Source organism: Lissotriton helveticus, chromosome 5_1, assembly GCF_964261635.1.
Source record: "Lissotriton helveticus chromosome 5_1, aLisHel1.1, whole genome shotgun sequence".
Classification (NCBI taxonomy): Eukaryota; Metazoa; Chordata; class Amphibia; order Caudata; family Salamandridae; genus Lissotriton; species Lissotriton helveticus.
The window spans coordinates 695,749,570-695,773,861 of record NC_136065.1 but is presented as its reverse complement, the minus strand read 5'-3'; the positions used below and the strand labels follow the sequence as shown (position 1 = coordinate 695,773,861).

Genomic DNA, 24,292 nt, shown 5'->3' with positions numbered 1-24,292 from the left:
TGAGGGAGACCTGATTTTAGTTGAAAGAAGTTCGGTCAACTGAAAGACAAGTAAATTCAGGAAACTACTGCTTATTGATGTCACAAGGATAGTTGTTGAACCCGGAAGATAGGGTTGCAGTGATCAAAGTGAACTTATTAAAAATGACTTCCACTTTGTTCAGAAAGAAGGATGCCAGGGAGTCAGAGAAATCCTGACTGATATGTTCTGAAATCTTAGTCGCTGGTGAGAAAAGTTTGGAAACAACTTGGAAGAGGGCCTTGGACGAGTAGCTGGTTGCTTCTATAGAATTAATGAGGTACTCTGATTTTTCCTTCAAGATCAGTTTCTGATTGTCTGCCAGCAGCAATCTATATTTTTCTTTCTCATTGTTATCATAATTTTCCGTCCAAATCCATTCATGTTTCCTACAGGATTTCTTAGCAGCCCGGAGCGACACCCCAAACTATGGAGAGGTGGGTTTGCTCCTTCTAGAGAGGGACATTTTAACAGGCGCCAACTCATTCATTGCCCCAGATAGCCATAAGGTGTAACTGGAAATCAATTTGTGGGGAGAATCAGATTTTTATGGTGGAGTATTAGCGAGAGCAGAGAAAAGATCCTGGGCCTTTATCTCATTCCAGGCCTGGGAATAGATTAGCTTCCTAGGAGCCCTTTTAGGGGCAGTATTGCGATGAACAAGGATTTCCCAACTAACTGCACTGTGGTCAGACCACGTTACAGGAAGGATAGCAACATTAATGGAGAGATTACAGTTGGAAAAAATCTCATATAGAGTGTGGCCGGCACAGACGGTAGGCCCAGACATGCGTTGCTCTAAGCCAAAACTAGACATTAGCTTGAGGAGAGCAGTCGTATCCTAGTCAACTCCGTTCTCTAAATAAAAACTTAAATCCTCCAACAGAGTGGAATCAGTTGTGTAGAGGATTCTAGGGACTGGCCAACTGTACCAAAAAAGTGACTACATTAAAAGGCTGAGATTTGGAAAGTTCAAATTTAAAAGTCATACCTTCAAACTCGGTATGGGGAAACGGAGAGAAAAATGCAGCATAAATATCCCGGTAGATAATAGCAAGCCCACCATATTTCATGTCAACCCCGTCAAGCCTGTAAATCCTAAAGCAAGATGGGACTAGAGCTGTCATTTCAGGACCCGACGACTGATCTGCACAAGTTTCTGTCACAAAGACGTTGTCAACCTGATGGGAGTCTATTAGTTCAGCCACTTCCAAGTGGTGCTTGACCAGTGATCTTGCGTTGATTAAAACACATCTAATCCGGGAGGCAGATTCTGGTGGAATGATCACCTGACCTCTGTTTAAAGGGGCCAAGGTGAGAGGGCTTACATGTTCGGGCACAGAAATAAAATGATGCTTGCAAGCACGGCATGTATTTAATGACAAATCCGAGCCCTACGGGAAGATTTTAGGGCACGTCAAGTTGTTGCCTGGAGAGGTTAGTGCCCACAACTTAGTACTAGAATAGGTCTTCCGAGGCCAGGGGGACAGGCCTGGGCCCAGTTCAGGTGCGGACGGGTGTAGACGGGCTTACCTTTGGCACGCCCACTGCACGCGTATGCTAAGCGTCTGAGCCTTCATCTGTGTAAAGTAGAGGAGCTGACGCCACTAGAGCGTTAACCTTCCTCCTCTTAATACCCGGCAAGGAGGGAAGTCAGTAGGGGCTCTTTCCATGCAATCTGCAGAGCCACGGTGGACCGGAGAGCATAATCAACAAAATACCACACAGTTTAGGTGCAATGCCGCTTTCCTGACCGTAATTTATAAAGCAGTGTTTAAAATAATATGTTAAAAGCTAAAAAGGTAAGAAGCACAGTAATATCAGCCCCAATGTCGTGACCGCAAGCAAAGGCCCAAGCTGTTCTCTATCCAATAGGGCTCGTTCCAAGAACAGCGTCATTATACAGGTTAGTTCTCAAGCGTAAAGAGAAATGGGATTGGTAAAAATGTCCGGTCTCCCAAGAGAGGTGAAAGCTTCTTTTACATACGCTCTCCAGGGGATTTTATGTGCACTGTCAAGGGCCAGACAGTCCGAGAAGATCAGCCGGTTAAGCTTCAGATCCTCCCTGGTCCAGACCTTAAACACAGTAGAGGGCTTAAGGCCATGTAAAAGCTTGAACACTGAGGGAGGCCCAGGAAAAGATAACTTTTTTTTGTTAAGTACAGCATATTAGACCTCATCCATCAAATGTAAGGGACAGCGTGGTCCATCCAGCTGTAGTTCCAATCAACTGACTCTCACGGTCCCTACATTTCAGGTGATGATGCTTAGTTACAGAATGACGTGTAATCACCTAGAAATAGGAATACCACATCACCTCATTCACCCAATACAAATCTGGAACAATTTGAGAAAAATTAAAGATGTAAAATATACAATCATAAAGACACAGCATTAATAGAGTTATAGCGTAAATAATTCCCAAATTTCACATTACAAACATTATGTTGCAACAATGATGAGTTACAAATATAGTCTTACAAATGCACAGGTTTCTTTCGACCACGTTGGGGCCTCACATTTTGATTTGCTACCAACTATTTACCACCCCTTCCTTCACAGAATTTCTCAATGAAGCACCATTTCCACTCACAACAGGATAAAACTTGGCTACCCTGTTTAGGATCCAAATTCTGTAGTCCAGCGATAATCTCCTACCTTTTTCTTCAATACATTTTCTCACTTCCCTCCAGATACAACAGCTTGTTGAATGCACTCTTCAAGCACCATAATAAAGTGCTCAACAACACCATTGGACTCGAGGTGGTACAGGGTTGCTTTATTGTGTCTAATGCCTCTGTCCTTTAAAAATGTTTCTACCACCTCAGAGGTTAAATGAACCCCATTATCTGTAAATATCGGGAGGAAAAACTCTCTCTCTCAAATAGCTCCTCTCTCTCTCAAATAGCTCCTCTAGAAATTATATTACTTCTCGGGATTCCATAGAATGCGCACCGTCTAGAGCCGAAAGCGAAAAAGCGTGCACACTCACATCGCTCACCGCGTCTGTATATTATATATACACACCAAATTTCACTATATAGTCACTGAAAATGGGTAATGGAGATGTAATACAAGCCAAAACTAACGGCTACAGTCCGAGGTGAAGAAACAGGCCTAATGTAAAAAAACAAAAAACAAAACAGCGCTGTTTCAGGGAAGATTCCACCACACTGTGCCTGGGACAACCATGGAACTTGGAAAGAAAATACTGCTGAGTGGGGGCAGCAGGGGAGACAATGGGTGTGGGTGGGGGCTGTAAAGATTAATTAGGAAGTTCAATCTGGAGGTGCGGCAGCAACAGGGAAACTGGGAGTCCTGGGCGAGGGGGGGGGGGGGGGGGGAGTAGCTCTGGGGGCTGTAAAGATTTAATGCCACCACACCTGATAATCTTCTAGTAGAATTAAAAAATTCAGAAATTATGTCGTTTCGTACAGTACAATACCACGGAAGCTTTTAATTATGTGCTTTACATAGGTATCCGCTGAGATGCTTCGCAGTAGCACATGCACTTGACTCAGAATTAAGTGCCTGGGGTCTTGTAAAAATAATGCAAGCATTACGCATTATGCCTGCCCAGCCTACCAATCTCCAAGAGCCAGGTGGCTTGCACCTAGATGCAGGGAGATGGGAACATGTAACCATGTTGAAGCGATGCAAATATTTAGATCATACCCAAGCCCAGTGCTAGCATGCGCTGTGGCAAAATTCTTGGCTTCATGTGGGACAGCAGGAGAAAGCTCCTACAAGCAGATTGAGGTTGTTGAGGTTGAAGAGAAACTTCTGGTAGGTTACTGTTGCCACTGTTCTGGGTAGCGTAGATAGAGGACTGTCTCGCTTGCGCATTGTGCACCTGGTCTTAGTCTTAAATGGCCTGAACTGATAATGTAGCCTCTTTAAAATGTTTTATAATGTTATGAATGAGGTGATTCTGATAATGTATTAAGAGAACTTTTAAGTAATAGTTGAATTGCTTTTTTATCTTGAGGCTTTTTTTGGATTGTTTGTTTTTAATGATCATCTGTCTCACATTTTAACATTGTGTGTAAGAGTTGTATTGTACATGCACTTTTATGGTTGAATGGCCGAAATAAACTATAAATAAGAATAACAAGCCTTTGCAATGCAATCGGTCTTGCCTTTGGGACCTTATATGTATTTAGCTATGCAGCACATTAGCCTGGGTGCTGAAACATCTACTGTTCTTTAACATGGAGGGAAAGTAAGCCCAAAAATGCGTGTCATGCCAGGTATGGCAATATATGGAGAAGAATATTGCCTTTCAGCGGGAAACGGTATAGTCCAAAGCTCTGTTTTCAATATAAAATCAGAGCCTTCGGGCCATATTACTGAAAATACAAGATTTGAAAAAAATATTATTGTCTACGAGTGCTCATGGAAGACAATTTCTATGGATTGGAATCTAGAGAATGCTAAAGGGATTCTGGTATTTTACTCACCTCAGCTGGTTGTTTTCTATCAAGAAATTTAAATAGAGGCAGTTGAACAGGAAAAAAAAGCCCCTAAGTGGAAGCAGACAAGTCTTGGGGCTGATCTCCAGAGCCCACAAAGTACATACACATATAAGTATATACTAAAGTATATAAGTATATACTAAAGTATATACAAGAGGTCTCGAATGCTCGACCTAAAAAGGATGCAAGCATTACGCTTAACATGGCTGTTTCATTAAAACATAGTAAACACATCAAGATGATAGACGGAGGGCTGAAGCTTGTCAACCACTCACCCCCAGACAAGAGATCTGGGTTTAATCCATTTTTCTTTTGCTCACTATGCCACCCAAGTTTGGACCCAGCCATATACATATCGGTCTTGACCCTGCTCCTCATGGGAACAGTCCAGTACAAACTGACAGGCCAGGTCCTCCCTGGACCGGAAACAAGCATCCTAGGACCGGGTTCAGGATATAACCCCTTATCAGCCAGGCAGCTTGATTCCAGCAATGGATCCACGTCTGGGCATACCCCTGGCAACTTAGGGCGAATATAGCAAACACAACAAGATGATGGACGGAGTGCTGAAACTTTTCAATCACTCACCCCCAGTCAAGAGATCTGGGTTTATCCATCATTCTTTTGCTCACTATGCCACCCCAGTTTGGACCCAGCCATAAGCAAATCAGTCGTGATCTTGCTCGTCATGGGAACCGTCCAGCCCAAATTGCCAGGCCAGGTCCTCCCTAGACCAGACATAAGCATCTTAGGAACGGTTTCGGAGTATCACCCCTCATCAGCCAGGCTTGTTTGATTCCAGTGGCATAGCGAGCAAGCCTAGCAGTTTGGGCTGGACTGTTCCCATGGGGAGCAGGGTCAAGACTGATTTGCATATCGCTGGGTTTAAACTGGGATGCATGGGTAGCAAAAAAACTATGGATTTAGGCCCAGATCTCTGTACTGGGGTCAGGTGAATGATTAACATTGATTGGAATTCTGTCCTCAAGTGATCTTTTTGCATTTGTCACCCCAAGTGGGGCGATTATATCCAGCTCTCCATGCCACTGGAGTCGAGCTAGCCTGGCTGATGAATGGTGAAACCCCGAAACCAGTCTCAGGATGCTCGTTTCCTGTCCAGGGATGACCTGGCCTGGCAGTTAGGTATGGACAGTTTCCATGGGGAGCAGGTTCAAGACTGATTTGCATATGACTGAGTTTAAACTGGAGCAGCATGGGGAGCAAATAAACAATGGATTTACGACCAGATCTCTATACTAGGAGGAATGTTTGACATTGATCAGCATTCTATCAATTTATTGTTTAGCATTTGTCACCCCGAGTGGGACGGGTATGCCCAGATGTGGGTGCTGTGCTCTCCATGCCACTGGAGTTGAGGTAGCCTGGCAGATTAGGGGTGAAACCCTGAAACCAGTCCCAGCGTGCAAGTTTCCGGTACAGTGAGGACCTGGCCTGACAGTTTGGGCTGGACTGTTCCCATGGGGAACAGGGTCAAGACTGATTTGCATATGGCTAAGTTTAAACTGGAATGGCATGGAGAGCAAAAAACAATGGATTTAGGCCCAGATCTCTGTACTGGGCTGAATTTTTTACACTGATCAGCATTCTGTCCATCAATTTTTTTTTTACGTTTCATTAAAGCATGCATGCTTTGTGAGCCAGCCAAAAACACCTGTTGCCGCGGTAATGGCGCAGCAGAAGCTACAAGACGTGAACTTTTTTCATAAATGTCTGGGGAAATAAACACATACAGAGAGGGCATGTAAAAGCCCAGCAATGCCAGTGGTAATACACGTGCAGTAAATAGTATCGCAATGCAACAAAACCCATTTCTGCACTTTAGAATATCCCTAAGGAAACCTATACAGCACACATGTGCTACGATGAACATATATACATTGGCTAATCATCAAGTCCCTGTGAGCACAATACAATACCAGATAGCGTGCCACAGGTGTGAAGCCTCCTGCAAGCCTTCAAACTTTAAAAAAATAATGTACACACAGTGTCCCTATAGTTTAACTTCATCTTGTCACAGACTGCGAAGGGTGGGATAGCAAAACAGAACAGGGGCACAAGAGTCGCTGGGATGGGAGGAAGAATCACAGAGCTAGAAGAGTGGGAGGGGAAGCAGCATAACACAGACAAGGGTAGGGGTAGGTGTGGGAGGGGAAGAAATAAATATGGGAACTAATAACTAAGTTCTCAAAAGCCAACGCAGAGACACTAATTAAGAAGAATCAATATGTGCTTGTCCATGCGCCAGAGAAGAAAGAGGAAGTGACGTCTGGTCTGCTCTGCCCAATTTAGAGGCAACAAAGAAGAAGTGACATAGAAGCCAACGAATGGTAAGCAATGGGTGGGCTCTGAGCCCTTTTTGTAAACAATAGCGTCTTACTAGTGAGAAGCATGCCTTAGTGCATGCTCTCGCAAGCTCGGTATATGGTAGATGCCAGGATCAGAAAGCTCCCTTTACAGGACTGGTATAGTAAAATAGCCAACAAGAGGAGCATTTTGACAGGCTAACCCCGCTCTTAACGGTATTCTCCGGGAGTCCATAATTATTCGTTTTCATTTTTAACAACGGTTTTCAAAGCCAACTAAATGGCATCCAGGTCCTCCGTTGTGTATTTTTAGATACAAATTGGAAAATATGAAAAAAACACTCCCCAAATAGCATTGCAAATGTTTGAGATTCAGCCTATATATGAACTTTTCACCAAATGTAAAATGGGACTAATGTACAATTTACATTTGAGTTGAGCCTACAGTATAAATGAAATGGTGCAAACATACCCGGATATAATTCCCAATATTTAGATTTTTTTTCTCTGAGCCCTCAACACTGGAAATAACACAGAAGGATTAATAATAAGGACTTCCAAATTTCCTTTGTTACACCGTATGGTGATAAGACCCACAGTATCTTTTGCCACTGAATCAAAATATTCTATTCCTCCAATGGAAGCATTTGTGTTTTCCATGGTAATCGCTTATAGGTATGAATGACGACATATAGAATAAATCTTAAATAACTTACAGACGTGTTCCTCGTACAACATCATCCATCCTTGGTGTTCCAGATCGGGAGGGAGAGCTACTGTTAATTGGATGTAAGATACGTGGTGGGTTACGCCTTCTAGTAGCCTGTGATGAGTGCGTCAAAGAAGAGGCACTTTGTTCCTGGGGGTGGACCGGCCAAGGTCTGCTGGAGATCATAGCACCAGAGGTAGGTCTCATCTGTGGAATTTCGTCCATATCACTGAAAAGAGGAATTAAGAAACCGAAATTGTCCGTCATTCTCATTATGATAATATACCATTTTACATCCAGTGGTTCTGAGTGACAACAAATAGAGAAAAAGGGCTCAGCACAGATAGCATGGCTAGATAACATGGCCTCCACTACTGTAAAAAAATCTGGTCACTGCCACACGCTCCACCACCACCTACGTTTATCTCCTACCTCCCCCCCAAAAAAGAGGCATTGCCTCACGCCACCTATTTCCACCATCCTGTTTCGTTCTTCTACCTGGCAGTCCAAAGCCAACCTCGCCACATTCACAGTGACAGCAAAAAGCTGCCGCTATGCTGACAGAGGCTATGTGAGAGCTGCTGGTCAGTGCAGTACGTTCTCCCTGTGAACGTTGGTCCATGAAGACCCATTTGTCTTAGAAATGAGTGGTGCAGGCAGTGCACGACCTGTGTACTCCTGCTTCTTTCAGGTCTATCGAGATCTGAGAGGGGCAGTCAAAGGTCTGCCACCATTTTGCCACCTACCTCAGGTAAGCAAAGACCTCGGAAAGTCACCAGAACAAAATGGAAGAAAGCAGTTCACCTAGTGACATCACATCCATGGGATAGAACATTTGTTTCCCACTTTTGTAAAGTCATATAGTGAATGAACAGATTTAAATCTGCTTAATTATTCTAATAGCTTCCAATGAAAGCTATACATAACATACAGAAATATAGGTGGATATCTGTGAATAATGGGGGTGTTTCTTCACCGAGGGGTTCCGAATGGCTCGGCCTGCTCCCACCAGACTGATCCAATAGTGACCGAGGCCTAAGGAGGCCCGGGGAGACATCAAGAATTGTCCCACAATCAAACTCTGGTGCCTGTGCTGGGGCAGTCCTTGGAAAGGCTAGTGGACTTGGGCTCAACAGAAAGCCAAGGTGTGCTGGGGAGACAATAACCTTTTTTAGGGCGGCACCATCGAGACGTTTGAAAGGCTATTGAGCCTAAACCCACCCCCAATAAGAGAAAGCAGTAATCACATGCTGGGGTATCTGAAGATAGCACCGTCAAAATAACAGACTTGCTGGCAAAGAACATGGATCAGTTTGTAATGAACTAGCAGTTGTTTAAGAGCTGATCCACGGGTGCTTCATGGTTGCTGGTGGGGAGAAGCTGCAGGCACCTCGTACACTCACTCAGTAATAACCTGAGATTGAGAATCAGACCTGCTTGGACCTGTGGTTGGACCTTGAGCAGGTTAAGGGGTATATGCAAATAGACCTATTGTTGAACCTCAGCTAAGGAACAATTCTACCTGTGCATGGTCTGGTCTGCACAGCTGTTGAGTAAGCACTAACCATAATTAAAGACATAGGGTCCACCTAAAAACTACAAAAGATTGACAAATAGGCCAAGTGGTACAATCAGAGCCCTTGGCAGTCAAGTTATCCGGAACAAAATGGACCATAAAGAAATAATCAAGAACAACATCTTGCGAGGGGGCACACGACTGCAGCAAACAAGATGGCCCCCTGCTGATTTTCATCCTCGGGAGCCAAGGAATTAGCTACATTTTTTCGAGCAGCTTCGGTCCGCATTTGCATTTCGGTGGCATAACTAGTCATCGGAAATGAGAGCGAACGGCCTGGTGAGCTTTTAATTGCTTATTACGACCATTTTTGTGAGGTTTTATTCGCCACTCTAATCCTTTCAGGATTGGTGCCACCATTTTGAGGGTATTTCAGCCTGCCTTCATAATTACAATGGCTTGTTTTTAGCACATTAAATCTCCTTTTTCTCTGCTAATCGGTATAAATGGCCACCATTTTTGTTTTTTTCACTTTCTCTTTACATTTGAGATTTTTTTTCTCATCCTCCAATTTACCGTGCGTTTTTCAGACACTTCCCACGCTGGTTTCATTCTGTTTCCTGACGCAGTAAACATCACATTGCTAAGTTGCCTCACCGAGTCTCAATATGGATACTGCACACTCCTCCAAAGCTGTGGTTTCAAATGTTTCAGGCGCTCGCAAGGAGTCTGGAGGTGGCACAAACAAAAGAGTTAAAAAAGATCATTCTTCGCCAACAAAATCTCCTCTACCCTTGACTCTGGAGGATATTATGGATGAATTAAAAAATATATAACCTTTCATGGTTGAGACAAATGCGACTTTACAATGGATTGAAGAGAAGTGGTCCATTCGCGATTCAAGACTCACTGAGGTGGAACAACAGATCAGTGAGCTCAAGATGTGGCGGTCAAGGAATCCTATTTAACTACGGAGGTCACACAGCTTAAAAGACTAGCTGAAGATTTGGAAAACTAATCACGGCAACAAACTACACATTTATGTAATTCCAGAGGGGTCAGAAGGTCAGGATATGATCAAGTTTCTTAAGCTGCACATCCCCAAAATAGTGGGGCTGTAACCTTCTGGAGAATTGAACAATCAAAGAGCCCACAGGATTGGTCTTTCATCTACCGCATCTTCTAACAGACCTAGAGGTATTACCGCTCTGCTCTTAAAATATTCTGATCTTATGGAAGTCCTTACGATGGCCAAACAACGCAAGCAGATGCTATGGTCTGGGCATAAAGTCTTCTTCAGTCAGGATGTGGCCATGGTCACTGTTGCAAGGCGAAAATAATTTCTGGACTTGAGACCAGTTTTTAGATCTATGAATGCACGGTTCGGGTTTCTACATCCCTGTTTCTTCAACGTCACCTAAAGGCAGGACAGTCTCCTTTGAAGATCCCAAGGGCCTCAAGCAATTCATTTGTGAACATAAAGGAGAAGATATTGAAATCAGTAAAACTTGATTTGCGTAACCTCAATTTCTGCTTTCTTACTGTCTGTCTTTTTGATGTTTTGTACAGGCTCTGCGTTTCTTTGGTCTGTCGGATCGTTCTGTGAAGGTTGTCGTCTGTTCACTTTCAGTCTCCATGTTTTTCGTGTATGCTATATAAAGTGTTTCATCGCATGGTTGGTCCCAAGTTCCTTGTTTATTTGGATATATTATATTTATTTTTATATCTTTTTTCAAATCAAGTTACTGTTCCCGACTTCATATGTTTATTTCTTACTCTCTAAATACTTAAAAAACACAAGTGTGGAGGGTCAAGGGGAATATTTAAAGACCTGACTACTCACTCCCCATATTCTAGATATATAACACACAAAAGGGTAGAACAGGTCTAAGGGTGGTGTGTTACTGTACAAGCGACTGAGAAACAGTTGGATCTATGTGTAGGTGAAAAAAGACTGTCAGGTCACTAGGGTTTGGATATATCCCATCAGCCCACCCATTTGGCGGTTTTTCATCATATGGGACAAGATAAGTATCCAAAACCTAAACCGGTGTCATAGTACCGGGATAAAATCAATACTATATGTAAATCGTTCCTCAACATAATGGTGTTCATAAGGTGCAGTGCTCAAGTGATAGTGTTGGGTTAAAATGACTACTAGGACTAAGGATGTTTCCAGAAAGAAGTCTAAGTGTCAACAGTTTAAAAACACGCCGGGTAGTACACTCGACACGCATTTTTCCCTATACGCAAGCACTTTGAACTGTCGATGGGTAAATATACAGGGAATAGTGTTCACAACCTGGACATGCGTGCATAATAATATTACCCACGAGACCAGCAAATATATCTCAATTCAGATGCACGTATTTACATAGACCCATTGTTTTCCCTGTCAGAATTGCGTATTCTTTACCACTTTTAGCACAACGTGGTGCTTGCAAATAAGGGCTCTGTAAAGAAATACAGTGCTTTCGGCATCGCAGCCCTATTGTCACTACGCATGCTCAAAGGTACTGCGACTCACGATGTGCGCATGCGCAGTCAAGTCAGGACCCGTTACAGCTTTTGATTGTGAAGGGCATTGCGATATGAGTCCCATGTGACTAATCAACCTATCGTCGCTCCTCTACAAAAAGAAGGTGGGCGTAATGAGCAACACCTCCACTTCCGCTCGATTTACACAAGGGGCACCGACGGACAGGTAACTTGCAGGATTTTTTAGCTACGGTTACGGGGCTCCATTTGGCAGTCACCATGTTTGTAACAAGACTGAAGTGCCCTCTTATCACAGACATCGTGGTTTTTAACAAGGGGCACTGATTAGGTCCTTCCAAATGGATGGTTTATTTATATCGTCCAGATTTTGCTTTGAGTCTAGGTTTTTCCAGCTGAGCTCGTTCCTACACCCAATATAATTTACCTTTTGTCATCAATTGGATGCCTTTGTGAGTGGTATCGTTTTTCCACCACACAAATTAGTATTATCTATTGAGTGTCTTCAGTAGGTGTAGACGAGGAGCTATCCAAAGAAACTTTCTAGTGCCTAGACGGTGTTTGGAAATACATGTGTACAATATGACACTTGGAGCCCCTGGTTGTCTTATTGTTAACCTCCTTTTAAACAATCGAGTGGTCTGATACTTGGGTTTCCATCACACGTTTGTTGGGTTATGTGTAGAGCTATTTGGCTGGGCATGGTAGATGATGCGCACTTACTATGTCCTTTTTCTACACTGTAGAGCGGGGCCTCATTCTCCCGAGCGGTTGCCGGGTGAGGTGAGGTCGTCACCCTCACAAAGCTGGGTGAGTATCACCACGAGGAAATGCCTCTGTGTGATGTAGCTATTATGCTTGATAATGCGGAACAGAATCTGTTTACGCAGGTGTGTTAAGCTGTACTTTGTCTGTGTATTCATGCGGGTGTATGAGGGTGACCTTATTCTGTTTTGTTGTGTTATCTTTTGTCTCCTCAGGAAGAAGTAGTGTCTCTCTTCCTCCAGTAAACATTGCAAAGCAAGGTTCCTGGTAGATATGTGACTCCTTATAAGCACATACATTTTTGTTCCTCATATCACTAATCACTGTTAGTTGCAGCAGCAACTAAATATGAAAGGTCCTGAAGAAAGCCGGGGTAGTTCCCCATCAGGCTGAAACATGTCGACCATCTTGCCTAGCGCCGCGGGGTAGTATTAACTTTCACTACCAGGCGTGTTTTTAAACTGTTGACACTTAGACTTCTTTCTGGAAACATCCTTAGTCGTAGTAGTCATTTTAACCCAACACTATCACTTGAGCACTGCACCTTATGAACACCATTATGTTGAGGAACGATTTACATAAAGTATTGATTTTATCCCGGTACTATGAGACCGGTTTAGGTTTTGGATACTTATCTTGTCCCATATGATGAAAAACCGCCAAATGGGTCGGCTGATGGGATATATCCAAACCCTAGTGACCTGACAGTCTTTTTTCACCTACACATAGATCCAACTGTTTCTCAGTCGCTTGTACAGTAACACACCACCCTTAGACCTGTTCTACCCTTTTGTGTGTTATATATCTAGAATATGGGGAGTGAGTAGTCAGGTCTTTAAATACTCCCCTTGACCCTCCACACTTGTGTTTTTTAAGTATTTAGAGCAGCTTCTTAGTTGTGGGTCATGATTATGTAAACGTATCTTAGGTTTACAATTACAGCTCACCCAACCTAATTGTGATGGTTACCCTACACAGACCATGTTTAACCCGTCAATCACTTAACTCATAAACTATTTTTCCAGTTTTTGAGATAATAAACAAAAAGACACTTGTCCCACTTAGGATTTTAATAGAGAGTGATCCTGACATATGCAGTTCTTAAAACTGGGTTCTGCTCTTGAGACAGAGTTATTGGTAGTACACTCGACACGCATGTTTCCCTATACGCAAGCACTTTGAACTGTTGATGGGTAAATATACAGGAAATAGTGTTCACAACCTGGACATGCGTGCATAATAATATTACCCACGAGACCAGCAAATATATCTCAATTCAGATGCACGTATTTACATAGACCCATTTTTTTCCCCTGTCAGAATTGCGTATTCTTTACCACTTTTAGCACAACGTGGTGCTTGCAAATAAGGGTTCTGTAAAGAAATACAGTGCTTTCGGCATCGCAGCCCTATTGTCACTACGCATGCTCAAAGGTACTGCGACTCACGATGTGCGCATGCGCAGTCAAGTCAGGACCCGTTACAGCTTTTGATTGTGAAGGGCATTGCGTTATGAGTCCCATGTGACTAATCAACCTATCGTCGCTCCTCTACAAAAAGAAGGTGGGCGTAATGAGCAACACCTCCACTTCCGCTCGATTTACACAAGGTGCACCGACGGACAGGTAACATGCAGGATTTTTTAGCTACGGTTACGGGGCTCCATTTGGCAGTCACCATGTTTGTAACAAGACTGAATTGCCCTCTTATCACAGACATCGTGGTTTGTAACAAGGGGCACTGATTAGGTCCTTCCAAATGGATGGTTTATTTATATCGTCCAGATTTTGCTTTGAGTCTAGGTTTTTCCAGCTGAGCTCGTTCCTACACCCAATATAATTTACCTTTTGTCATCAATTGGATGCCTTTGTGAGTGGTATCGTTTTTCCACCACACAAATTAGTATTATCTATTGAGTGTCTTCAGTAGGTGTAGACGAGGAGCTATCCAAAGAAACTTTCTAGTGCCTAGACGGCGTTTGGAAATACATGTGTACAATATGACACTTGGAGCCCCTGGTTGTCTTATTGTTAACCTCCTTTTAAACAATCGAGTGGTCTGATACTTGGGTTTCCAACACACGTTTGTTGGGTTATGTGTAGAGCTATTTGGCTGGGCATGGTAGATGATGCGCACTTACTATGTCCTTTTTTCTACACTGTAGAGCGGGGCCTCATTCTCCCGAGCGGTTGCCGGGTGAGGTGAGGTCGTCACCCACACAAAGCTGGGTGAGTATCACCACGAGGAAATGCCTCTGTGTGATGTAGCTATTATGCTTGATAATGCGGAACAGAATCTGTTTACGCAGGTGTGTTAAGCTGTACTTTGTCTGTGTATTCATGCGGGTGTATGAGGGTGACCTTATTCTGTTTTGTTGTGTTATCTTTTGTCTCCTTAGGAAGAAGTCGTGTCTCTCTTCCTCCAGTAAACATTGCAAAGCAAGGTTCCTGGTAGATATGTGACTCCTTATAAGCACATACATTTTTGTTCCTCATATCACTAATCACTGTTAGTTGCAGCAGCAACTAAATATAAAAGGTCCTGAAGAAAGCCGGGGTAGTTCCCCATCAGGCTGAAACATGTCGACCATCTTGCCTAGCGCCGCGGGGTAGTATTAACTTTCACTACCCGGCGTGTTTTTAAACTGTTGACACTTAGACTTCTTTCTGGAAACATCCTTAGTCCTAGTAGTCATTTTAACCCAACACTATCACTTGAGCACTGCACCTTATGAACACCATTATGTTGAGGAACGATTTACATATAGTATTGATTTTATCCCGGTACTATGAGACCGGTTTAGGTTTTGGATACTTATCTTGTCCCATATGATGAAAAACCGCCAAATGGGTGGGCTGATGGGATATATCCAAACCCTAGTGACCTGACAGTCTTTTTTCACCTACACATAGATCCAACTGTTTCTCAGTCGCTTGTACAGTAACACACCACCCTTAGACCTGTTCTACCCTTTTGTGTGTTATATATCTAGAATATGGGGAGTGAGTAGTCAGGTCTTTAAATATTCCCCTTGACCCTCCACACTTGTGTTTTTTAAGTATTTAGAGCAGCTTCTTAGTTGCGGGTCATGATTATGTAAACGTATCTTAGGTTTACAATTACAGCTCACCCAACCTAATTGTGATGGTTACCCTACACAGACCATGTTTAACCCGTCAATCACTTAACTCATAAACTATTTTTCCAGTTTTTGAGATAATAAACAAAAAGACACTTGTCCCACTTAGGATTTTAATAGAGAGTGATCCTGACATATGCAGTTCTTAAAACTGGGTTCTGCTCTTGAGACAGAGTTATTGGTAGTACACTCGACACACATTTTTCCCTATACGCAAGCACTTTGAACTGTCGATGGGTAAATATACAGGAAATAGTGTTCACAACCTGGACATGCGTGCATAATAATATTACCCACGAGACCAGCAAATATATCTCAATTCAGATGCACGTATTTACATAGACCCATTTTTTTCCCTGTCAGAATTGCGTATTCTTTACCACTTTTAGCACAACGTGGTGCTTGCAAATAAGGGCTCTGTAAAGAAATACAGTGCTTTCGGCATCGCAGCCCTATTGTCACTACGCATGCTCAAAGGTACTGCGACTCACGATGTGCGCATGCGCAGTCAAGTCAGGACCCGTTACAGCTTTTGATTGTGAAGGGCATTGCGATATGAGTCCCATGTAACTAATCAACCTATCGTCGCTCCTCTACAAAAAGAAGGTGGGCGTAATGAGCAACACCTCCACTTCCGCTCGATTTACACAAGGGGCACCGACGGACAGGTAACTTGCAGGATTTTTTAGCTACGGTTACGGGGCTCCATTTGGCAGTCACCATGTTTGTAACAAGACTGAAGTGCCCTCTTATCACAGACATCGTGGTTTTTAACAAGGGGCACTGATTAGGTCCTTCCAAATGGATGGTTTATTTATATCGTCCAGATTTTGCTTTGAGTCTAGGTTTTTCCAGCTGAGCTCGTTCCTACACCCAATATAATTTACCTTTTGTCATCAATGGGATGCCTTTGTGAGTGGTATCGTTTTTCCACCACACAAATTAGTATTATCTATTGAGTGTCTTCAGTAGGTGTAGACGAGGAGCTATCCAAAGAAACTTTCTAGTGCCTAGACGGCGTTTGGAAATACATGTGTACAATATGACACTTGGAGCCCCTGGTTGTCTTATTGTTAACCTCCTTTTAAACAATCGAGTGGTCTGATACTTGGGTTTCCATCACACGTTTGTTAGGTTATGTGTAGAGCTATTTGGCTGGGCATGGTAGATGATGCGCACTTACTATGTCCTTTTTTCTACACTGTAGAGCGGGGCCTCATTCTCCCGAGCGGTTGCCGGGTGAGGTGAGGTCGTCACCCACACAAAGCTGGGTGAGTATCACCACGAGGAAATGCCTCTGTGTGATGTAGCTATTATGCTTGATAATGCGGAACAGAATCTGTTTACGCAGGTGTGTTAAGCTGTACTTTGTCTGTGTATTCATGCGGGTGTATGAGGGTGACCTTATTCTGTTTTGTTGTGTTATCTTTTGTCTCCTTAGGAAGAAGTCATGTCTCTCTTCCTCCAGTAAACATTGCAAAGCAAGGTTCCTGGTAGATATGTGACTCCTTATAAGCACATTCATTTTTGTTCCTCATATCACTAATCACTGTTAGTTGCAGCAGCAACTAAATATGAAAGGTCCTGAAGAAAGCCGGGGTAGTTCCCCATCAGGCTGAAACATGTCGACCATCTTGCCTAGCGCCGCGGGGTAGTATTAACTTTCACTACCCGGCGTGTTTTTAAACTGTTGACACTTAGACTTCTTTCTAGAAACATCCTTAGTCCTAGTAGTCATTTTAACCCAACACTATCACTTAAGCACTGCACCTTATGAACACCATTATGTTGAGGAACGATTTACATATAGTATTGATTTTATCCCGGTACTATGAGACCGTTTAGGTTTTGGATACTTATCTTGTCCCATATGATGAAAAACCGCCAAATGGGTGGGCTGATGGGATATATCCAAACCCTAGTGACCTGACAGTCTTTTTTCACCTACACATAGATCCAACTGTTTCTCAGTCGCTTGTACAGTAACACACCACCCTTAGACCTGTTCTACCCTTTTGTGTGTTATATTTCTTACTCTCCTCATGGCTTCCGTTTGGGTTGGACTACTTGTCTTGACCCCCGCTCCTATACGAATATCCTTCTGTTCTTCATTCTTTTGTACAATATGACTGAAGTCCTTTGGCTTTTTGTCATCTTTTTATCTTTCAATACACCAGGGAGTTCTTTTCCTCACTCCCCACTGTCCTATATTCCTTTTCTATCTTTATTTAATCTTTCTCTTTACTTTCTCTGCTTCCTCTTTTTTTACTATGTATTGTGGCTCTCCATTAGTTTGTGCTCATCCCTCTATATTCCTTTGTACTATTGTACCTTTATTTTACTTGGTATTTGGTTAACTGTTGCAATTTTCATTTATGTCTCCCTAATAATTAGTCATTATATAGGTTACTTATGGCTCACTTACGTATTGTCTCCTAGAATGTAAAGGGACTTCGTAGCCCTGTTAAAAAACAGAGGGTGTTATCTCACCTATCCAGGTTGAATTGCCAGATTGCTTTTTTAAAGGAGTCACATCTTAAAGATACTGACATTGATTGTATGCCCAGGCAATGGGTAGGTTCTGTTTTTAGTTCTTCTGCTGTTAATAATAAGAATGGTGTATTGATTTTATTTAATAAATCTCCTCACATCCAAGTGATAAAGGAAACCAAAGATGACGCTGGGAGGTGGTTATTCCTGAATGTCAAAATTAATGACACTCTTTTCTCATTATGTAATGTTTATGGGCCCTACAGGTGTGGATTTACAATTCTTCTGTGAACGATTTTCGACCATTCTATCTGATTGTTCTTCAGATAACTGTATAGTGGGGTGGGGGGGATTTGCAACCAGTTTATAGACCCTTTTATAGACAGGCGCTCTAAAGCAAGATACATCCTCAACAAAATGCAAAAATCCTTCAAAAGGGTTATTTCCTCAAGAGGTTTAACTGATGCCTGGCGAGCTGTACACCAAGACGTGTTTGAATTTACTTTTTTTTCTTCTGTACATGCCTCAGAACCAGAGAATAGGTTATTTGTTTGTCACTCAAAACGTTCTCCAATCAATTTTAAATGCTGAGATTGGCTGCATTTTCATTTCAAATCATGCCCCTGTTATTTTAGACCTAGGTTTTCCCAATAACAAATCTGGGCCTAACAGATGGAGGTTTAACAACATATTACTGCAAGATAAACAGTTAACTGATGCATTTGTTGATTTCACTACAAATTTCTTTGCTGTTAATTTTCCTGTTGATACACAAATGAATTACATTTGGGATGCTTATAAAGCGAACCCTAGGGGTTTTATAATAGACTATATTGCAGTGAAGAAAATTAAATCACTTAAAGACTCTTCACAACTGCTTAGACAATGAAAAGGGTGAATATTTTTCTGCTAAAAAAGCAGACAGCTTGTCTAAACTAATCCAAGCTAAATTGCAGTATAACAAGCAATCTTGTATTGATGCGTGTGGTACTCTACTTAAAAATAATTCAAAGGTGTTTGGTGGTCGTAACATAGCTGGGAAAATGTTGCCCAACGATTTGAATATTAAAAAACAAAAATCGAAAATACAAGTTATCACAGACAAAGAAGGACTGAATTGCACTAAAGAGACAGAAATTCTAGACTGTTTCATACAGTATTAGATCAACTTATATTCAACTGATTTTTCTCCCACGACTGACCAATTAGATGCTTTCTTTCAATCTATCTCCCAATCAACAGTAAAAAAGCTAGACCTCTCCGCCTTAGATGCTGATTTAACCGAGTTGGAGCTCAAGAATGCCATTCTTCAACATCCCAAGGCCAAAGCTCCTGGTCCTGATGCATTTTCTGTTCAATTTAACTTGCAATTTGCACATCTTCTTCTTCCAAAACGACTTCTTTTGATTTCTTATTTTGTCACTTAAAAATGCACACAAGGAACTTTTTCACAGGTGATGCTTTGCTTGCTTCCTAAGAAGGATAAAGATTTATTTAAGTGTGGGAATTATAGGCCCATTTCTCTTATTAACACGGATTGCAAAAAGTTTTCAAAGGCCCTCGCATTACGCATTAAACAGGTTATTCCAGTTTTAATAGACATCCATCAATCAGGATCTGTGAAAGGTCGTCTTATTTCAGATAAATCCCGAATCTTCCTTAATATAATCCATATGGCCTCTAAATCCAAAATTCCTTACGCAGCCATAACTTTGGACGTTGAGAGGGAGGGGGGGGTGTGGCCTGATAACATGACCGGCTAGTCGCAAACCTGCGTAACTCCTGCCCCAATGGTCGAAATCCTACAGAAATCCTGACAGAATCGTGACCTCTGATACACCGATTGGCAGCGGAGGCCCCCCCGACCCGAGGGTCCTGGTCGTGACGACTAAAGACGACCCGCGGTCGGAGGAATCAACCTCGGGCCTGAGGAGACCCGTCGGGATAGTGATCTTTAAGATGGCGGCCCAGTCCTGTTCCGAGAGGTAGGGCTCGCCGTGTGCTGCCCCCCATTACTCACGGGCTGAAAGCTTGCGTTCGGGACCCAGCCGGACCCTTTGCCCTTGCTGCGTCGACTGGAGGCCGCTGGAGGAGGTGCCGGGGAGGAGGGACTGCTGTGGTTCACCCGGCCGAAGTGAGCCCAGAGGCCCGAACGCGCGATCAACGCGAGCCCGGTGCTACGTCACTGCTGTGATTGGCCCGCCCTGCCGAGAGCGCCCAGATACATCGCTGGGGCCGCTGCAGGGTCCGCGTGGCCGGACGGGCATCTGGATTACGGGATTGAAGCTCCTGTCCGAGGGGTGAGGCTACCCTCACTTTGATAAGGCATTGACTACAACGGTGGGGTCGTACGGCCCATGACGGTGATCGGCGGCTGGGGCACTCCCTCCGTGGATCGGTGGAGGCTCTTCTCGGCCGCGAGCCTGGGAGGCGAACGGAGGCGTGAACAAGTGGCACAGATCAGAAATCAGGCCGGTGGTGACCACTAGCAGACACTGGACACCGAACGAGGTGGACTGAGAGGCAATTACCCTATTGAGGCCTGTTGCTCCGGACCCGGGTAGCGCAGGGCACCCGAGCGACATCCTCGACTCCAGGTTACCCTCTGGGCCGGTCCTTGCACCATCCATCTGGGAGTGAGAGGTCACCAGGGAGCGCCTTGCGACATTTGCGCTGGACATGGGGAGAGATAGAACCCTTAGAGGCGCCCATTCCAATAAAATTATGCAGTACACGGTGCCAGGCCCAACCTCCGCTGACCGCCTCAGAACAGATCCAGAACAGATATCACACCAGGGTTCAGAGGCCCGCGACACGTCCGACATTCTGGAGGCCATACAGAAATCTCAAGTGGCGCTAGAATCCAAAATGGATGGGATGGCCATGGACATCAACCACCTGCGCCTGGATCTCAGAAAAGTGGCGGACCAGGTTACCACCACTGAAGGAGTCCTGAACACATTGCAGACCAAGGTCCAACAACTGCGGGCAACAGTATCGGCCCTCCAGGAGCACACAGAGGAGCACACAGCCCGTCTTGAGGATAGGGCAGACGACGCAGAAGGACGGTCAAGAAGAAACAACCTCCATTTTTTAGGGCGCAATATGGTGAGACCAGACGGCACCCTACTAACTGAGATGGAGGCGATACCGACGCAGAACCAGTTATCTCCATTATGTCTGGTGCAGGAAATGCAGTCGGAGCTGGGGGGCGCCACCAGCCCAGTGGATGGGGGCTCCTGAGACACTTGAGGGCCAGCCACTGAATTGAGACCTTGGGGTTCTGGGTCATTGACTGTAAGTACGGGAGTTAGTCCGGAGAGAACTTGACTCTGATACAGGGCTCCTACGAGGGGGCCTCGAGCCCCAGAGACAATGGGAGGGGTGGACTATTCCGCCAACCTGCACTTCAGACACTCCAGCTGTAGTGCGCTGAGGCGGCCTAGCTAGACCACCAGTCGGGCAGGGCCGCGTGGTGCCAGACAGTTTGGCTGTATATCTGAGACCGGGAGGGTTACCTTGCTTGTGAATGTTCTTCAGTTCATAGTCGTTAATACAAGTTGGGGAGGGTGGAAGCTATGGGGCGGGGTCGTGAGTCCCCAGACCAGGGTTGGGTTGTGAGAATGTAGTACTACTGCCTGTGGGAGGGGGGAGATGGGATTGGGGGTGCGCAATGTTATGTTTACAGTTTAATGTCAGGTCTGTTCTATGCCGTGTCGCTAGAGGTCAGGAGAGACTACAGCGTGAGGGGTCACACTGCAACACTATTGGGGGTCCCTCACACGAATAACGGGTGCCGCCGCACCAACAGCTGTCAAACTCATGCCAGGTGACACACAAAAGTATAAATTCATAACGTTGAATGTCAGGGGGCTCAATAATGTGGTCTAACGGATTCAGGTGGCGAAGTATCTTAGACGGTATGGGATAAGTATAGCCCTGCTTCAGGTAACACATCTATGGGGAGACTATCTTAAATATGTCCAACGCAGATGGCGAGGCCAGTTTTTTGTGGGGTTTGCTAGAGGAGCGCTTATTTGGGTGGCGCCAGGAGTTCCCTTTAAGGCTATAAACACTAGACAAGATCCAGAGGGGAGATATGTGATGGTGGAGGGGACACAAGATGGGCGAAGCATATGTTTGGTAAATATTTATGCCCCGAATAGTGACGATGGAGAGTTTCTGAGTCGGGTCTTGGGGCAGTTAGATCTGGATCCAGATACAGAATTGATTGTTGCAGGAAATTTTAATTGTGCCCCTGATGGGGAGTTAGACAGACAGCCCCCTAAACTGGACGCCAAACCTAAAGTGAGAGAGGCTATGGCTCAGATGCTCCAAAACTATCGCTTACTGGATATATGACAACACCGCAACCCCTGCCGTCGAGTGTACTCATGCCACACACCTGCTGCCAATAGTAGACTAGATTATTTCTTTATTCAGATGGTGTCTGCTCATCAGATAGGGGAGACGCAATATCTGGCCCGCTATCTGTCCGACCACTCCCCCTTGTTAATAACATATACTTTGGGCCGGTCGTAATCCAAGGTACCGCTATGGAGACTAAACACAGAGGCCTTTGCAGAACCGACCTATAAAGATGGCACGGTCAGAACTAGGGCGTTTGAATTGGACGCGATGAAGGTTGTGATACGGGGGGGGTCTGTATGTCCACGGAGGTGAGGATAAGAAAGTGCTGGAATGGGATCTACACCCCCAGGAGAAGCGTTTGGCAGCTCTAGAGAAAGAGCTTCAGGCGGACAGGGAGGGGCTGGTTAAATGGGCGGAACTACGATGGAAGATAGGGGACATCTGGGACTCACTGGGCAAATTTAATAGAACTGCGAGTAGACGCCGCTGGTATATGGAGGGGACAAGGCCGGGCGCCTACTGGAGCGCCTGATTAGGATGGAGACTCAGCCTCACCCGCTTTTGACGATCAAAAATGAACATGGCCATATGATTTATACACAACACAAGATCAATAGGGCATTTACAACCCATCTGCAAAAGATATATTCTGAGCCCCAACCCCCACCACACCTCAGGTTGTGGAGGCCTATCTAGCCGAGGTGGAACTGCCCTGCCTAGACCCTGAGAGTCAGGAGTCCTTGGGGGCCCCTTTTAGAGGGGAAGAGGTACGGGCAGCGATCGCCCATTTGAAGAACGCTAAGTCTCCTGGGATGTATGGCCTAGTGGCTGAGCTCTACAAAGAATATGGGAGGGTCTTGATTCCTAAACTCCTGGAAATTACGGTGGAGGCTGGCGAAAACTGCATACTCCCAAATTCCATGTGCAAAGCATTAATAGTGATGATTCCCAAACCGGGGAAGGATCCCCTACTCCCCAGTTCATATCGGCCAATTTCCATGCTGAACGTGGATCTCAAAATTATTAGCCAAGTGCTGGCAAGTAGGCTCCTCCCGTATCTCCGGCAGCTGGTGCATGATGACCAGGCCTGTTTTATGCCAGGCATGAATGCATTAAGGAATATCCGCCACCTCGCACAGGTTATGCAATCATTGGAAGGAAGAGCCCAACAGAGCGCCTCAGTGTTCCTAGATATCGAACGCACGTTCGACTCGATCCGATGGGAATATTTATGGTAGGTGCTTCTAAAAATGGGGGTGGGCGAGGGTTTTGTATATTGGGTAAAACTACTCTATGCTCGGCCGGTGGCGAGGGTTCGCACGGGACGGTACGTGTTGGACACAATATCAATATAAAGAGGGACACGGCAGGGATGCCCACTCTCCCCCTTGCTGTTTGCCCTGGCAATGGAGCCATTGGCATGTCATGTACGTGAGTTACTTTAGGGGCGGGGCATTCGAGTGGGTGGTACGGAACTATAATATCGCTGTACGCCGACAATGCTTTGGTATACCTGCACCGGCCAGCCCAGTCATTGCCGTTACGGTTTGCTGCCCTGACCCAACTCGCTGGAGCCTCCGGGTTTTACATTAATAAAGTAAAATCCCAACTATACGCGATTGGGTCAGCGGACGAGTGGGACGGAGTTCAGCTCTGTGAGATGGGACTTCCATGGGTAGCAGACACACAGCGCTATCTTGAGATATTAATAAGTAGAGATGCGACCACCTTTTACCAGCACAATGTGGGGAGGATACTTAGGGGTCTCCGGGGTAGTATTGCCTTCTGGAAAACAATCAAACTCTCATTGATGGGGAAGATCGCCTTGATAAAGATGGTGGTACTGCCTAGATGTCTCTTCACAATGCAGGGTTCCTTCTTTGAACTCCCGCATCGGGTATTTAAAGAATTAGACGCACTGCTCATACAACTGCTATGAAACGGGAAATGCTGTAGAGTTAGCCTAGAGGTCATGAAACAAAGGAGATT

General features: G+C 44.6%; 1 protein-coding gene across 7 annotated transcripts in view; it reads right to left on the bottom strand.

The window, feature by feature from the left end:
• FAM149B1 (family with sequence similarity 149 member B1) overlaps window positions 1-24,292 on the bottom strand; it is a 635,963-nt gene that overhangs the window by 180,213 nt on the left and 431,458 nt on the right. For 6 of the 7 annotated variants that reach the window (XM_078643097.1, XM_078643096.1, XM_078643101.1 and 3 more), the window contains exon 10: window positions 7,534-7,755. The exons of the other annotated variant lie outside the window; for it this stretch is intronic. In XM_078643097.1, coding sequence (XP_078499223.1) covers window positions 7,534-7,755 — 222 coding nt within the window. The remainder of the gene's footprint in view (window positions 1-7,533; window positions 7,756-24,292) is intronic. 7 annotated transcript variants of the gene reach the window in all.